This window comes from Nerophis lumbriciformis, linkage group LG32 (assembly GCF_033978685.3).
Source record: "Nerophis lumbriciformis linkage group LG32, RoL_Nlum_v2.1, whole genome shotgun sequence".
In the NCBI taxonomy this organism is placed as follows: domain Eukaryota; kingdom Metazoa; phylum Chordata; class Actinopteri; order Syngnathiformes; family Syngnathidae; genus Nerophis; species Nerophis lumbriciformis.
The window spans coordinates 15,124,934-15,144,400 of NC_084579.2; the positions used below are offsets into that span (position 1 = coordinate 15,124,934).

The window sequence follows — 19,467 nt, forward strand, 5'->3', positions numbered from 1 at the left end:
ACTGTGTGAGGCTCTCAGTAATCCCGCCTCCTGGTGGTAGAGAATGTACTCCCGCCGTAGAATGCACCCCCTGACGGTAGTGTTATATCAACTAAAGCCCACACTTAAACTTTCCACGTGCAAGATTGAATCTATTTAAAAAAGTTATTTAATAAGAAGCCAAAAAGTGCAAAAACAATAATGTTCGTGATGGAGGAGTTCTGAATGACTGCAGGGCCACAACATTAGGTACACCTGCAGACTGCAGCACGGATTTCATATTTCATTCATTCACAACTCCTCCAACACGAACATGATTGTTTTTGCACTTTTTGGCTTCTTATTGAGCTGCTGCATTTTTTTGTTGGGTTGTTTATTTCTTTTGAGTAACTTCTACATTTCTAAAAGGGGAGGAATGTAATAGAGTGATCTATGTTTGTCTGTTGCCATCTCCTGGTTAATGTTGGCTATAGCGTACTGTGGTTACTTTTTGGTTGGCCAACGATTTACGTGGTGTTGCGCACCTGACGTCAAGTGTGTTGAGTCTGTTCTGAAGTCTACAGTAAAGAGACGTACTTCATCACCTCGCCTGGTTATTGCCTCCAACCCAATATATTACATAAAGGTAAGACCATAATAACGTTGTTTTTTTTATTAAATGTGCTTTTTTGTGTGCTACAGTTTGTATGTGTAAAGTTAAAGTTAAGTTAAAGTACCAATGATTGTCACACACACAAGGTGTGGTGAAATTTTTCCTCTGCATTTGACCCATCCCTTGATCACCCCCTGGGATGTGAGGGGAGCAGTGGGCAGCAGCGGTGCCGCGCCCGGGAATCATTTTTGGTGATTTAACCCCCAATTCCAACCCTTGATGCTAATTGCCAAGCAGAGAATAATGCTGGTATGAGCTTTTAAACATAACCCGTTAACTGCTGCCAATCAAATGGTGAATAAGATACTCTTTAGGGTTCATATGTTTGTAAATCTGACTGTGATGAAGTCAGTGCCTCACCAGCCATCAACCTCACCGCACGTCACTGGTTCTTTCCCTTTTGAAATAAAAAAAAACATGTACGGCATGCAATTACATATCTTTTAAAATTCAATATTATCAATATATTATATTATGTATTGCAAAAATATTTTTTGTTAAAATAAAGATAAACACCGTACTTGAATATCTGCTTGACTTATGATTTCAAAACAAATAATCAATCAAATTGTGGACTGTAAAATTGACAATAGATTTTACGGTTAAATTCCGAGATTTTTAGCGTAAATTAATCTACTTTTTTACAGTTTTTTTCCATATACAGTAAGACACTAAAACATTAAAAAACAAACGAAAAAAAACATTACAACAACAAGATTTCACGGTAAAAAACAAAAACTGGCAGCTCTGTTGCTTGAATTTTACCGCTAAAACAGTGGTTTTGTTTCTCCATTCCATTCCATTTATTCCATTGTTTTATATGCTGTAAAAAACACTGCTTGTTTGAACAACTTAAGCTGTACATCAAGCAAGAATGAGAAAGAATTCCACCTGAGAAGCTTAAAAAATGTGTCTCCTCAGTTCCCAAACGTTTACTGAGTGTTGTTAAAAGGAAAGGCCATGTAACACAGTGGTGGACATGCCCTTTTCCCAACTACTTTGGCATGTGTTGCAGCCATGAAATTCTAAGTTAATTATTATTTGCAAAAAAAAAAAAGATAAAGTTTATGAGTTTGAACATCAAATATCTTGTCTTTGTAGTGCATTCAATTGAATATGGGTTGAAAAGGATTTGCAAATCATTGTATTCCGTTTATATTTACATCTAACACAATTTCCCAACTCATATGGAAACAGGGTTTGTAAACAGCGATTCTCAAAACTGTGGTATGTGGGCTCCATCTATTGGTAAGCCAAGTAATCACTTGGTTAAATATTCCAACACAGTCTTACCGTTCAAACGTGGCCAAACATACGGTATTAAATATACTCCTTAAATAAAACCTCTGCCTTGTTTTTAACGAATACGTAGGCCTACGACGCTACTGTATTTTAATGTTGGTCATGATTTTGGTACCACTGGTCCAGAAAATTAAATAGTCGCTAGTTAGACACTATAAGTAGGAGAAATAAAACAAATATATACTACAGGTAGCTATTATGTTCTGCTCTATTATTTGTATTTATTTGTTTTGTTGAAGTTTATTGTTTGAATTAAGCACATTTAATACCCTCCTAAATCCGTTCTTGTTGCATTTCTTTGCATATCACTACCAATCGCTCTCTTGAAGCTTGACGGTATGAGCTAACGTCGGTTGGAAGATTATAATTGTTCAATACATCATGCCGAGAAGAACAGGAAACAGCCACAGTCCACCCCCACCTCACAAATAAATGCTGGCTAATCCATCAAAAATCCTTGATCGAAATATTATCCTTAGAACTTGTCTTACAATTTCTCTCTTTTTGTGTGTGTGTGTTGTTGTTGTTGTTGTTGTTTCCCAGAAATTGACACACTTCCACACAAGCCAGCCCCTATTGTGCGAGGGCTGATTGTGCACTTGTTAGGATATCAGTTTTCCGGGGTGGCACGAAGGTTACTTGAGCTGCTGAGTGGCCCGTGCGGCTTTACTGACACACCGTAAGCTAAGACCGATTGTTCGGCGACGTTCTGATTAGCGCTGAGGTAAACATTTGCACATGACGTTGCGGGCATCAATCTGATGGGCGTGCATCACTTCGACATTGGAATACTTGCCGGGTAGATTGATGGAAATAGATGTGACCTTCTAAGGACACTTACGCTACCTCATCGGTCTTGTGTCAGAAAGCATTCAAGATTAATAGGGCTCTTGCTTTCAAGAGAAGTCATCCCCGAAAAGAGGATCAGTTAAAAAAACTGACAAATCATCCAATGTCTCAAAAAAAAAAGAAAAAAGAAAAAAAAAAGCCAAATTACACACGTTGCAGTGTAAAGGTGTCAGCTGGGATAACCCTAAAACCAGTGAAGTTGGCACGTTGTGTAAACCATAAATAAAGTAAGTAAGTAAGTTTTATTTATGAAGCGCTTTACACAGATAAAATCACAAAGCGCTGTACAAAACAGAGGTAAAGTAAAACAACAATTTAATTTAAAACATCATAAAAAGGATACAAAGTGGATTAAAAATGATAGTTAAAAGGTGCATTAAAGGGGAACATTATCACAATTTCAGAAGGGTTAAAACCATTAAAAATCAGTTCCCAGCGACACGGGAGAAAGCGAGGACGAATTCAGAGATCGCCTTCTAACCAACGATTGGTATGTGTTTGTTTGGCATTAAAGGAAACTAACAACTATGAACTAGGTTTACAGCATATGAAATACATTTGGCAACAACATGCACTTTGAGAGTGCAGACAGCCCAATTTTCATCAATTAATATATTCTGTAGACATACTCTCATCCGCGCTTTTTTCCTGAAAGCTGATCTGTCCAGTTTAAGGGACGGTGTGAGCCAAGACATCCAGGGGGTTTAGCTCGCTCGTCTGCGGGAACAAACTGCCGCCATTGCTTGCCGTGCTACCGAGGTCCTTTGTCCCTGAATTGCTCACACACTCCGGCAGATTCAACGGGGGTCTGGCGGCAGATTTCTTTGACTTTATCGTTGGAAATGCATCTGCTTTGAGTGTCGCAGGATATCCACACATTCTTGCCATCTCTGTCGTAGCATAGCTTTCGTCGGTAAAGTGTGCGGAACAAACGTCCAATTTCTTGCCACTTTCGCATCTTTGGGCCACTGGTGCAACTTGAATCCGTCCCTGTTCGTGTTGTTACACCCTCTGACAACACACCGACGAGGCATGATGTCTCCAAGGTACGGAAAACAGTCGAAAAAACGGAAAATAACAGAGCTGATTTGACTCGGTGTTTGTAATGTGTTGTTGTGACATCATCGCTCGGAGAGGGAATAATAGAAAGGCGTTTAATTCGCCAAAATTCACCCATTTAGAGTTCGGAAATCGGTTAAAAAAATATATGGTCTTTTTTCTGCAACATCAAGGTATATATTGACGCGTACATAGGTCTGGTGATAATGTTCCCCTTTAACTAAAAGCTTTACTAAAAAGAGAAGTTTTCAGATGTTTCTTAAAAGTTTCAACACAGTCAAGATCACGAAGGGACGGGTGCAAACTGTTCCAGAGTCTGGGGAGCGATAGCCTGGAATGCCAGGTCTCCACGGGTATTAAAACGAGTTTTTGGGATCTTTAGAAGACCCTGGCCTGAAGACCGGAGGCTGCGCCCTCAAGAGTAGGGACATTACAAATCAGTGATGTACTGAGGGGCCCCAACATGAAACACACGGAATGTCAGGACTAAAATGTTAAACTCAATGCGGAATTTAACTGGAAGCCAATGAAGACTGGATAAAACGGGGGTAATTTGGGCTGTTCTGGGTGCATCGGTCAGAACTCTGGCAGCCGCGTTTTGTACAGTCTGAAGTCTTTTTAGCGTTGACTTGTTGTAAAGGGTAAAGAGAGAATTGCAATAGTCAATGTGACACGAAATGAACGTGTGAATGATAATTTCGAGATACAATTTTCACAACAAATTTCTCACTTTAGAAATATTTCTGAGACGATAAAAACAGTTTTTGGTCAGTTGACGACAGAGACCTTCCAAAGACATTGACTGATCCAAGACAACCCCAAGGTTTCTGAGGCTGATCAAGGGAGTTCTTGTTCAGGGGGATCTAAAAAATAAAAAAAAAACAGAATACAATGATTTGCAAATCCTTTTCAACCTATATTCAATTGAATAGACTGCAAAGACAAGATACTTAATGTTGGAACTGGAAAACTTTGTTATTTTTTGCAACTATTAGCTCATTTGGAATTTGATGCCTGCAACATGTTTCAAAAAAGCTGGCACAAGTGGCAAAAAAGACTGAGAAAGTTGAGGAATGCTCATCAAACACTTACTTGGAACATCCCACAAGTGAACAGGCTAATTGGGAACAGCTGGATGCCATGATTGGGTATAAAAGCAGTTTATATGAAATGCTCAGTCATTCACAAACAAGGATGGGGCGAGGGTCACCACTTTGTGAACAAATGCGTGAGCAAATTGTCTATTCAATTGAATATAAGTTGAAAAGGATTGGTAAATCATTGTATTTTGTTTTGATTTACGAAATACACAACGGGCCAACTTCACTGGTTTTGGGTTTTGTAGAAAACCTATTGGTAACTACTTCAGGCACTGTCACTAGAAATACTTTGTTGGACACCTAGCTAGTTTGGGAACTGGCAGAGAAACTGCTCTTTGGCAAATTTATTTTAAATTAGCTGGGACTGGAATAGGCTCCAGCTGCTTGGTGGCACAATAATTCGTACAGTAAATGGATTGCAACCAAATTTGGGCTGTAAAACTGAAACTCCCCTAGTAGAAAACTAGTACCTTTCTGGTGGAAATATATATTTGGTCGGCTGGGATAGTCCCCAGCTTCCTGGTGACAGAATAATCCATATAGAAAATGTATTGGGCACTACTTCTGGAAAATTGGAAATACTTTGTTGGAAACCTAGCTATTTTGAACACTGGCATTGACATCTTAAGTCAATCGAGACTGGAATAGGCTCCAGCTTCTTGTTAGGCTAAAGATCTGTATAGTAAATGGATTGCAACCTACTATGGACACACCGTAACTGTGGGAAACTGGAACCCCTTTGGTGAAAACCTGTATTTGATCTTGCAGCTAGTTTGGGAAACAGCAATGGGAAGGCTCTGGGTGGAAAACTAGTTCAAGTAAAATGGAATAGACTCCAGCTTCCTGGTGAAAGGATAATCCATACAGAAAACGTATTGGCAACGTGTTCAGGCACTAGCACTGGAAGTACTTTGTTAAAACCTAGCTAGTTTGGGCATTGGCATCGAAACTGCTCTTTGGCAAACCTATTTTAAGTCATCTCGGACTGGAATAGGTTCCAGCTTCTAAGTGACATACTGATTTGCACAGATAATAGATTGCGACCTAGTTTTGGCACTAAGACCGGAAACATTCTAGTGGAAAACTTGAACTTCTCTGGTAGACACCTATCTTAACTCAGCTGGGATAGGCTCCAGCTTCCTGGTGACAGGATATTCCATACAGAAAACGTATTGGTAACTGGTTCAGGCACCAGCACTGGAAGTACTTTGTTCAAACCTAGCTAGTTTAGGTATTGGCATCAAAGCTGCTCTTTGGCAAACCTATTTTAAGTAATCTGGGACTGGAATAGGCTCCAGCTTCTAAGTGAGATACTGATTTGTATAGATAATAGATTGCGACCTAGTTTGAGCACTAAGACCGGAACCTTTCTAGTGGACAACTGGAGCCTCTCTGGTAGACACGTATCTTAACTGAGCTGGGATAAGCTCCAGCTTCCTGGTGACAGGATAATACATGTTTTTCATTGACACAGCAGGCGGGATAGCAATACTTATATTACAGACAGAATTGTGCACTAAATTGCAATCTCTCCTGTCCTTTACAGTCTGACTCCTTGGTGACCATCACCTGTGCAAACGGCAAATGGAACAAGCAGGTGTCATGCGAGCCCGTCGACTGCGGCCTGCCCGATAAATACCACGTCCACCCGGCCCATTTCAACTTCCCCGAGGGCACCACCTACGGCAGGAAGAGCACTTTCCAGTGTCGTGAACCTGCCCAGCTTGTAGGTGAGCTGACTACCCTTGTTGTTGTGTACACTAAATTGCCAAAAGCATTTGGCCACCTGCCTTGACTCACATATGAACTTGAAGTGCCATCCCATTCCTAACCCATAGGGTTCAATATGATGTCGGTCCACCTTTTGCAGCTATTACAACTCTTCTGGGAAGGCTGTCCACAAGGTTGCGGAGTGTTTTTATAGACATTTTCCACCATTCTTCTAAAAGCGCATTGGCGAAGTCACACACTGATGTTGGTCGAGAAGACCTGGCTCTCAGTCTCCGGTCTAATCCATCCCAAAGGTGTTCTATGGGGTTCAGGTCAGGACTCTGTGCAGGCCAGTCAAGTTCTTCCACTGGTGCACAGTCATGTTGGGTGAGGAAGGGGTCCGATCCAAACTGTTCCCACAAGGTTGGGAGCATGGAATTGTCCAAAATGTTTTGGTATCTTCCTTTCACTGGAACTCCTGAAAAACAACCCCACACCATAATTCCTCCTCCACCAAATTTCACACTCGGCACAATGCAGTCCGAAATGTACCGTTCCCCTGGCAACCTCCAAACCCAGACTCGTCCATCAGATTGCCAGATGGAAAAGCGCTTGTTGCACAGGTGGCATCCTATGACAGTTCCACGCTGGAAACCACTGAGCTCCTGAGAGGGGCCCATTCTTTCGCAAATGTTTGTGGAAACAGTCTCCATGCCTAAGTGCTTTATTTTATACACCTGTGGCCGGGCCAAGTGATTAGGACACCTGATTCTGATCATTTGAATGGGTGGCCAAATACTTTTGGGAATATAGTGTATGTGTGGGAGTGTGCGTGTGGGTGTGGATGTGGGTGGCAAGGGGTTTCTTCCATGCACGTATAGATGTTTATTTTCAGGGCTTGCCCTCAAAGTACCTTGCAAGGTTTGCTAAAAACTGCACCGACTTAAGTGCCTTGTGGGAGAAATCCCATGTCTCTTCTTACATTGTTGTCATATTTAAACTTTAATGCACATTAGGATCCTGGTAAGTTATGCATTTTTTAGCATCGCACCGGGAGGGAGATACAGCGCAAGATGACATGACTTTTACAGGCTATTTAACAACCGAGCGCTCCTTCAATTTCTTTTTATAGCCGACGGACGTTTATGAACTGATGTTTTACGGGTCTTTGTTAGGTACAAACAACACTCTGACCTGCTTGGAAGATGGTCTGTGGTCCTTCCCCGAGGCTCTCTGCGAGTTGCGCTGCCCGGCTCCTCCGCCGGTGCCCCATGCCGTGCTGCAGACAAAGCGTTGCAACGAGACGGGCCTCAAAGTGGGAACGCTGTGCAAGTACAAGTGCAGGCCAGGCTACCACGTGACCAATAAACCCAAGAGGTAAACCAGTTGACGGCTTACTTATTTGTTATTTCCCGCAATACAAGTCTTTATTGCTCTCTTCAGGCGTGCGTTTAAGCGCCAGTGCACAGAAGACGGCAGCTGGCTTGAAGGTGCGTGTGAGCCGGTCACCTGTGACCCGCCGCCCCCCATCTTCCACGGCTCCTACCACTGCACCGACGGCTTCCGCTTCGACAGCGTTTGCCGCCTCAATTGCTCAACCGATGCCGCCGGTAATAGCGGCAATGCCGTCACAGGAGGCTCCGCCCACACGGTGAGGCTGCTGCACGCTCCATGCAAGCAGGTCTGTCCCTCTCTTTCCTCTCTTTTCCCTTGTTCTTGTGTACATTTTTGTTTTTATGTGGGTGGTGTCTGCTGTATGTCGTTTGTGGACTTTACCTCTATCTCATCTTTCTTTTTCTGTTTTGTACTTTTCAAGGTTAAAAAAAATTACCTATACTAAAAAAAACATACATATAAAGTAAAATTGTATATTTAAAAAAAAACTCAATATAGAATATAATATTTTGAAGATGCTATACTGAATGTATATGTATGATACTTTTAAGCATTCACACTATACAAACACATACAATAAAATACAGAAAATATAATAAAAGTATACATTCATTGAAATTACAATCAGTAAATATTAAATACAAAAATAACAATATAGATTAAAAAAATAAGAAGCTCAAAATATGCTTACAAATAAAATAAAACAAAACACTAATATTTTTTGGAAATGTAATATACATTAAGTATTAGTAAAAAAAGCTACACCTTAAAATGAAAATAATGATATATATTATTTTTTTTTTAAATGATGTCATCAAATAATGATTAAATATATAATATATATATTTAATTGTATGTATATATATATATATATATATATATATATATATATATATATATATACATACATAATTACTATTATTGATTAAATTAATAGATGATTATATTAAAATTTCAACACTTTGGAAAATATTTTTTACTGTATTTTTTAGTAGTTTTTTATACAGTACATACATATATATATATATATATATATATATATATATATATGTCTTAATAAGGTTATCCAAAAAATAGTGCTCGATACCGTAGTAGAGCGCAATGTATGTATGTGTGGGGAAAAAAATCACAAGACTATTTCATCTCTACAGGCCTGTTTCATGAGGGGGGGTTCCCTCAATCATCAGGAGATTGAGGGAACCCCCCCTCATGAAACAGGCCTGTAGAGATGAAATAGTCTTGTGATTTTTTTTCCCACACATACATATATACATATATATATATATATATATATATATATATATATATATATAATTGAAATAATGTATAACACAATACAATAAACACAATAAAATCAATTTAACAGTATATATTGATAATTATTAATTATAAATAATATAAAATACATACAGTAAAATAAATGACGTCATCAAATAATATACTGTACTCACAAAAGTAAAATTATAGGTAAAAGTATAATCAGAATCAGAATCAGAAATACTTTAATAATCCACAAGAGGAAATTAAGAATAGGTATAATATATATAATATATAATATGTACAATAGGTAAAAGTAAAATAATAAGAAATACTTTTCATTTTTTTAATAAAACAATGTACTATAATATAAAATAATAAAGAATACATCTACATAAAATAAAATATGTGTATATCAATAAAAAATAACAACAGAGGAAAAAAACTACTAACAAAATACAGTAAAAATTATTTTTCAAAATGTTGAAAATGTTAATATAATCATCTATTAATTTAATCAATAATAGTAATTATATATGTACATATATGTATATTAATATATATATATAATTAATAATTATCAATGTATACTGCTAAATTGATTTTATTGTGTTATACATTATTTCAATTATATATATGTATATGTATGTACTGTATATATATATACATATATATATATATATATATGTGTGTATATATATATATACATATATATATATATATATATATGTATATATATATATATATATGTATGTATGTATATACATATATACAGTACATACATATACATATATAAAATATAATTGAAATAATGTATATATATATATATATATATATATACATATGTATATATTTATATATACATTTATATATGTGTATATATATATATATATACATATATACAGTATATATGTATGCATATACATATATACAGTACATACATATACATATATATATATAATTGAAATAATGTATAACACAATAAACACAATAAAGTCAATTTAGCAGTATATATTGATAATTATTAATTATAAATAATATGAAATACATACAGTATAATAATACAGTGGTATTTCAACTTATGAGCGTTCTATGACCGAGCACATAACGCAAAAACACTTTTATCTCAATTTAGCGTCGGCCATTGAAATTAATTTAAAATCAACCCCCCCCCCCCTTCCCAAAAAAAAGCATCATTTTAACATGTACCAAATTTTACTTCTCGATAACAAATATTCTTTGAAAAACAAAGAACTACAGTAGTTTAATGAAGTAGTACAATAATAACGTCCAGCATTTACCTTGGAGAGCAGAATAATGCTATGTCTTATTGGGGCTGCTGCAAACAATTAATTAAAAATGTTATTTCTACATAAATAAAAAAACTAGTAAATAAATAAGTGGAAAAAACTAAAGAAAAATCCATCCTTTTGCTGGAAATGTGTTCAAATTATGTATATTCTTTAATAACAACAAAACATTTCGGATAATTCTATCATTTCCTCTCCCTCGGAACAGTTTGGGATAGGCTCCGTATCGTGCCAAGTTCCTAAAGCAAAGACTATTAGGGAAGAATTTGAGAGCCCTGACCTTTAACACCATCCTGTGGAATAAATTAAAACAGAGGTGGCGACAATGTAAACATATCAGTGTTTTCCTGGTTGAAATAGTTCCATGAGGAGATCCTTACATATAAATTTAATGAGGCCTGCCAGATGTTATCAGGTCCTCTTTACACAATGCTTTTAGGTTCCCCTGCTCCCTCAGCCCCCCTCAATTGGATGCCCCTTTTAATCAGATAGCTATTGATTGCCACAACAGTCCAGGCTGGCTACACAGTTCTGAAATGTATACAGCTTTTAATCTGCTCGGCCTCTCAGGCCTCGTAGCTCGTGGACGCCTGATAAAAGTTGGATTGTATTTCCTTGTCTCTTTTTTTTGCAACGGGATGCCTGCATAATGTGTCCTTGCTCGGCCACTTTTGATGATACGTGTCGATGCACACGTTTTTATCCACAGGGCTCCGGCTCCAACGTGATCCGCTGTAGGAAGGACGGAAACTGGACGGGGTCCTTCCGCCTGTGCCCCAACAGCAAAGGCCAGTGTTCTTTACCTCAAAACCTGCACTACAGCCTCCAGTACTCATGCAAGCGAGGACATGGCATAGGTGGGTATAATGTTTCATGTTCTGCTTATACAAACCCCGTTTCCATATGAGTTGGGAAATTGTGTTAGATGTAAATATAAACGGAATACAATGATTTGCAAATCATTTTCAACCCATATTCAGTTGAATATGCTACAAAGACAACATATTTGATGTTCAAACTGATAAACTTTTTTTTTTTGCAAATAATCATTAACTTTAGAATTTGATGCCAGCAACACGTGACAACGAAGTTGGGAAAGGTGGCAATAAATACTGATAAAGTTGAGGAATGCTCATCAAACACTTATTTGGAACATCCCAAATTGGGAACAGGTGGGTGCCATGATTGGGTATAAAAGTAGATTCCATGAAATGCTCAGTCATTCACAAACAAGGATGGGGCGAGGGTCACCACTTTGTCAACAAATGTGTGAGCAAATTGTTGAACAGTTTAAGAAAAAGCTTTCTCAACCAGCTATTGGAAAGAATTTAGGGATTTCCGTAATATCATCAAAAGGTTCAGAGAATCTGGAGAAATCACTGCACATAAGCAGCTAAGCCTGTGACCTTAAATCCCTCAGGCTGTACTGCATCAAAGCGATATCAGTGTGTAAAGGATATCACCACATGGGCTCAGGAACACTTCAGAAACCCACTGTCAGTAACTACAGTTGGTCGCTACATATGTAAGTGCAAGTTAAAACTCTTCTATGCAAGGCGAAAACCGTTTATCAACAACACCCAGAAACGCCGTCGGCTTCGCTGGGCCTGAGCTCATCTAAGATGGACTGATACAAAGTGGAAAAGTGTTCTTTGGGCTGACGATTCCACATTTCAAATAGTTTTTGGAAACTGTGGACGTCGTGTCCTCCGGACCAAAGAGGAAAAGAACCATCCAGATTGTTATTGGCGCAAAGTTGAAAAGCCAGCATCTGTGATGGTATGGGGGTGTATTAGTGCCCAAGACATGGGTAATTTACACATTTGTGAAGGCGCCATTAATGTTGAAAGGTACATACAGGTTTTGGAGCAACATATGTTGCCATCCAAGCAACGTTACCATGGATGCCCCTGCTTATTTCAGCAAGACAATGCCAAGCCACGTGTTACATCAACGTGGCTTCATAGTAAAAGAGTGCGGGTACTAGACTGGCCTGCCTGTAGTCCAGACCTGTCTCCCATTGAAAATGTGTGGCGCATTATGAAGCCTAAAATACCACAACGGAGACCCCGGACTGTTGAACAACTTAAGCTGTACATCAAGCAAGAATGGGAAAGAATTCCACTTTCAAAGCTTCAACAATTAGTTTCCTCAGTTCCCAATCGTTTATTGAGTGTTGTTAAAAGAAAAGGTGATGTAACACAGTGGTGAACATTCCCTTTCCCAACTACTTTGGCATGTGTTGCAGCCATGAAATTCTAAGTTAATTATTATTTGCAAAAAAAAAATAAAGTTTATGAGTTTGAACATCAAATATCCTGTCTTTGTAGTGCATTCAATTGAATATGGGTTGAAAAGGATTTGCAAATATTTGTATTCCGTTTATATTTACATCTAACACAATTTCCCAACTCATATGGAAACGGGGTTTGTATATTGTTGATATACTACAGAGTTAATGTCGTTGTGGCTTGTACAGCCCTTTGAGACACTCGTGATTTAGAGCTATATAAGTAAACTTTGATTGATTGATTGATTGATACAGAGGAGGCTCAGCAGCTTGAGAAAAATAAATAAAAACATGTAGGAACAAGGGTCACCACTTTGTGAACACATGCGTTTAAGAACATTTCTCAACGAGCTATTGCAAGGAATTTAGGGATTTCACCATCTACGGTCGTCAAAAGGTTCAAAGAATCTGGAGAAATCAATGCACGTAAGCAGCAAGACTGAAAACCAACAATGAATGCCCGTGACCTCCGATCCCTCAGGCGGTACTGCATCAAAAACCAACATAAGTGTGTAAAGGATATCACCACATGGGCTCCGGAACACTTCAGAAAACCACCGTCAGAAACTACAGTTCATCGTTACATCTGTAAGTTCAAGTTAAAACTCTACTATGCAAAGCGAAAGCCATTCATTAACAACACCCGGAAACTCAGCAGCTTTAGAAAAATAAATAAAAACATGTTTTTAAAGCCTACAAAGCTAACTTCAGCTACGTTAAAGGCAAAATAAATGGTTGACATGTGCTTCCGAAAACAATTTACTTGTACCTCTATCTGTATAATGTTCTGTAAAGGAAGGTTTCCCTGGCTTTATATGATATTATCACTGCAGCCTGTTGGGTTGTGTGAAGGATTACACAAAACGTACCATCTTTAGTTTAGTCTGCAGCAATTAGAATGAGCACAGACCTCTACCAAGACCAAACAAGCTAAGGGCTAAGAAAACTATATATTTGCTGGAAAAATGCTAAAAAAAAAACCAAAACAAAACACTAAAAAGCGCACAATTAGCATTTTAGCCTGGCACAAAATGGCTGCACTGCAAGACACACAATAGGTGGGTGACACTTCCGTCAACTGAGGCAAGGTTGGTAGACCAACACATAGTTTTGTTCGGTTTTGTGGTTTGTAAATGGAAAAGTTCATATAACGAGGGGTTCTCAAATCGAGGTTCCACTGTATTTGTGTTTTTACTCATCTGTTGTTTTCAAGTTCCTGATTGGCCATTGCTTGTCCAATAAAGTGGTATACAGTACGGTATATCAAGCAAATATAACAAGGGGGTGATAGATCAACTTTCTATTTAATAACAAAGCCAAAACAACAACAAGCTGAACGGTCCTCATTTGCACACACTGCCACTAGCACTGTGGTGCACTCAGTTTGAATTCACAAAACTTTAAACTTTAACAGTCAGGTTTCTGCGATGATTAGAAATGAAAAAATAAAATCCACTCTACCTTGTCGAATAATCTTCTTGGCGTGCAGCGGAAGGGAAGTGGCAGGGGGTAAGGTGGTGTCGACAACGCTGTGGCTGCCTTCTAAATGTTTCAAACCACACATCGCTTGTCCATTTATTTTTTTGGACTCTTTACCTACTCAGTGGCCTAGTGGTTAGAGTGTCCGCCCTGAGATCGGTAGGTTGTGAGTTCAAACCCCGGCCGAGTCACACCAAAGACTAAAGAAATGGGACCCATTACCTCCCTGCTTGGCACTCAGCATCAAGGGTTGGAATTGGGGGTTAAATTACCAAAAATTATTCCTGGGCGCGGCCACTGCTGCTGCTCACTGCTCCCCAAGGGGTCAAATGCAGAGGACAAATTTCACCACACCTAGTGTGTGTGTGACAATGATTGGTACTTTAACTTTAACTTTAACTTATGAGCTAAGAAAACTATAAACTTGCTAGAAAAATGCTTAAAAAAAACAAAACAAATCACTAAAAATCGCACAATTAGCATAGTAGCTAACGCTGTTCTGCCTGGCACAAAATGGCTACACTGCAAGACACACAATAGGTGATTGAAACTTTCGTCAACTGAGGCAAGGTTGGTAGACCAATGCATACTTTTGTCCGGTTTGTGGTTTGTAAATGGAAAAGTTCATATAACGAGGGGTTCTTAAATCGAGGTTCCACTGTATTTGTGTTTAAAGTTAAAGTCAAAGTACCACTGATAGTCACACACACACACTAGGTGTGTTGAAATTATCCTCTGCATTTGACTCATCTCCTCGTTCTACCACCTGGGAGGGGAGGGGAGCAGTGAGCAGCAGCGGTGGCCGCGCTCGGGAATAATCTTTTGGTGATTTAACCCCCAATTCCAACCCTTGATGCTGAGTGCCAAGCAGGGATGTACTTTTTCGGACTATAAGTCGCAGTTTTTTTCATAGTTTGGTGACAGTACACCTACTTTGATTGATTTATTGATTGATTATTTATCTATTTATTTATTTCTTCAAGGAAATCACTTTTGCAACTTATGTATGTTTTTTTCCTTCCTTATTATGCATTTTCGGCAGGTGCGACTTATACTCCGGTGCGACTTATACTCCGAAAAATACGGTAATGGGTCCCATTTTTATAGTCTTTGGTATGACTCGTTTTTTTTACACACCTGTTGTTTTCGAGGTCCAAATTGGCCATTGCTTGTCCAATAAAGTGCCTCTGATCATCTCTTGTTTGCTCAAGATTGCCAAAATACCACATTTAATCTTAGAAATGTCAAAATTGTCATCCCCAACTTTTTGAGGAGAAAGTAAAATACTTCAGCCTGGCTTTGAAGTTTGAAGTAGCTTTGATGTAAAGCTAGGGCCGTGGTCATTGACTTGGCTTTCCCCCCGCCAACACAGGCGAGGAGTGCGAGCTGACGTGCAGAGAGAGCAACAACGACGTGGTGATCCTCCCCAGCAACATGACCGTGGACGACGTGCTCAAGGAGCACTGGAGGAACCCACACAAGGTCAAGGTACGCCGTCCTGCCCGTCTCACCACCGCCGTGACAGACGCACTTGACAGAGCCCCGCGATCCACAACTCTCCCTTAAGGAATTTCCCGCTTGGTGTCAACATCCTCGCTCGTGTGTGCGCCGCCCTTTTAAGTCCCGCCGCGTCCAAATGTTTTGGTTAGAAACATGGCAACCCCTCAGACATTTTTGAGAACATGGTGCGAGGTCTATTTTTGGGCCGAGACTAAATTGTACAGTATTTACCATACTTTGAGGAAATAACACAATAGACTCATCACAGTTGGCGTGTATAGCCACCCTTAATACAGCCCCGCTTTTGTTTGGTTTCAGACTCACGCTGAGTCAGCAAGTGGGCTGGGCCACGAGGACATTAAATGATCTGTTTTTCAGGGATGTGCGTAACTGATATGATTTGTGCTCAGAGGTAAATTGAGACTCTGGTGTCGGAAGGCGCCGCAGTGAATTGCATAGAAAGTAGCAGAGGAAGGATGGGTGTTTTTCACACCATAGCTCGGTTGGTAGAGTGAACGTGCCAGCAACTTGAGGGTTCCAGGTTCGATCTAGCCACTGCCGTTGTGTCCTTGGGCAAGACACTTTACACACCTACTCCCAGTGCCACCCACACTGGTTCAAAAGGAACTTCGATATCGGGTTTCACTCTGTAAAAAGCACTTTGAGTCACTAGAGAAAAGCGCCATATAAATATTAGGGATGTCCGACAATACCGGACTGCCGATATTATCAACCGATAAATGCTTTAAAATAATATCAGAAATTATCGGAATCGGTTTCAAAAAGTAAAATTTGTGATTTTTTTAAAACGCCGCTGTGTACACGGACGTAGGTAGAGGTAAAGAAAAGGCACTTCCTTTGCGTGCCGGCCCAATCACATAATATCTACGGCTTTTCACACACACGAATGAATGCAAGGCATATTTGGTCAAAAGCCATACAGGTCACACTGAGGGTGGCCGTATAAACAACTTTAACACTGTTACAAATACGCGCCACACTGTGAACCCACACCAAACAAGAATGACAAACACATTTCGGGAGAACATCCGCACCGTAACGAACATGAACACAACAGAACAAATACCCAGAAACCCCTTGCAGCACTAACTCTTCCGGGACGCTACAAAATACACCCCCCCCCCCCCCCCCCCAACCTCCTCATGCTCTCTCAGGGAGAGCATGTCCCAAATTCCAAGCGGCTGTTTTGAGGCATGTTAAAAAAAACAATGCACTTTGTGACTTCAATAATAAATATGGCAGTGCCATATATACCCGAATTTAGGAATTTATATGACAGTTAAAAGTTTTAAAATGTTACTTTAAAATCAATGTCAAGGGTGACCGTTTTACCCTGGAACGGACACATTATCTTTCAATTGGCACTCCTTCTACTTTGGACTTGTATGACAGTTAAAAATATTTAAAATTTCTGTCCTCAATCAATGTCAAGGGTGACAGGTTTACCCTGGAATGGATAAATTGTCTTTCCATAGTTTTCTATTGGGTGAAAAAGTGTTTTTAAATATAAATGAATCCAAGGTAGACAAGCACCCGAATTTAGGAATTTATATGACAGTTAAAAATGTTAAAATGTTACTTTAAGATCAATGTCAAGGGTGACAGTTTTACCCTGGAACAGACAAATCCTCTTTCCATTGTTTTCTATTGGGGAAAAAGTAGTTTATATATATATATATATATATATATATGAATGAATCCAAGTTTGACTAGCACTCCTTCTACTTTGGACTTGTATGACAGTTAAAAATATTTAAATTTCTGTTCTCAATCAATGTCAAGGGTGACAGTTTTACCCTGGAACGGACAAATCGTCTTTCCATTGTTTTCTATTAGGGGAAAAAGTGTTTTTAAATATAAATTAATCCAAGGTTGACGACCACCCGAACGTAGGAATTTATACGACAGTTAAAAATGTTAAAATTGTACTTTAAAATCAATGTCAAGGGTGACAGTTTTACCCTGGAACGGACACATTATCTTTCATATATATATATATATATATATATATATATATATATATATATATATATATATATATATATATATATATATATATATATATATATATATATATATATATATATATATTATATATATAAGTTGTGTATGTATATATATATATATATATATTATATATATAAGTTGTGTGTATATATATATATATATATATATATATATATATATATATATATATATATATATATATATATATATATATACATGAATGAATCCAAGTTTGACTAGCCCTCCTTCTACTTTGAACTTTTATGACAGTTACAAATATTTAAATTTTTGTTCTCAATCAATGTCAAGAGTGACATTTTCACCCTGGAACTGACAAATCGTCTTTCCATTGTTTTCTATCAGGGGAAAAAGTGTTTTTAAATATAAATTAATCCAAGGTTGACGACCACCCGAACGTAGGAATTTATACAACAGTTAAAAATGTTAAAATTGTACTTTAAAATCAATGTCATGGGTGACGGTTTTACCCTGGAACGGACAAATTATCTTTCCATTGTTTTCTATCGGGGAAAAAAGTTTAGAAAAAGTGTTTTTAAATATAAATTAATCCAAGGTAGACGAGCACCCGAATTTAGGAACTTATATGACAGTTAAAAATGTTAAAATGTCACTTAATATCAATGTTAGGGGTGGCAGTTTCACCCTGGAACAGATTATTTGGATTCCCATTGTTTTTTTCCTTAGCAAAGTGTTTCTAAATACTTCCCTTCGACTTTGGAGGTTCTAGCGTACAAAAACATGAACTCGGGGGCACATCTGCCCCTTTATACTTAGAATTCACGTCAGCAAAACGCATATTCAATCTAGTTCCCGAGTTGGAGGTTAATGCCGCCCGCCCTAATAAGTGATGATGATTTATTGCTTTAAACCAGTTGTAGTTCACTTCTCGCTATGACCCACTTAGACGTCCCTCCTTCCCTCGTCGTCTTCTTGTCCCTCCATCGCTAACGACTCCCCCGCCCCAACACGCCCGCCCGCCTTCCCCTTTATCAGCAAAATTAGCCTGTCGGGCTTCCAGTGGAATTATTCATTCTCTATATGACATTACATCGTCTAAGGTGGCGCTGAGATGGGGATCTATTTTTATGTGGTATCAGCGCCCCGGGAGGCTTGGAAGAGGGTGAGGATCACATACATATAGTGAGGGGTGAAGCCAGGCAACGATCATGGATTATCTTGATTTACGGCCCTGCTGAGAGAGGAAAAAGGAGTCGGGGAGGGGAGGGGGAAGGAGTTTCTGGATGACATCATCATTAGAGGGAAGCAAGTAGAACGTACAGTAGGTGCGGAAAGTTTGGAGATGAAATAAGGACGCTCCATCTTCTGTGTTTATGGTACTGTCTTTCCATCTTCTCCTTCGAACAATCGATTTGCTGACAGCACCGAAATGAAAAATAGCGTCGTTTGCTGCAACAAAAGAAATCCATGTCAAGTGTATTCGATAAAAGTACACAGGGGTGCTATTATTTGGGGGATGAGGGGGTATTATTTGAGGTCACACAGTTATTGTTGTCCAGTGGGATGCATTTGGATTTA

At 38.7% G+C, this 19,467-nt stretch overlaps 1 protein-coding gene across 1 annotated transcript in view; it reads left to right on the top strand.

Moving 5' to 3' along the window:
• pappaa (pregnancy-associated plasma protein A, pappalysin 1a) overlaps positions 1-19,467 on the top strand; it is a 288,874-nt gene that overhangs the window by 240,922 nt on the left and 28,485 nt on the right. Inside the window, exons 15-19 of the mRNA XM_061927311.1 lie at positions 6,488-6,671; positions 7,827-8,028; positions 8,095-8,332; positions 11,323-11,470; positions 15,755-15,870. Coding sequence (XP_061783295.1) covers positions 6,488-6,671; positions 7,827-8,028; positions 8,095-8,332; positions 11,323-11,470; positions 15,755-15,870 — 888 coding nt within the window. The remainder of the gene's footprint in view (positions 1-6,487; positions 6,672-7,826; positions 8,029-8,094; positions 8,333-11,322; positions 11,471-15,754; positions 15,871-19,467) is intronic.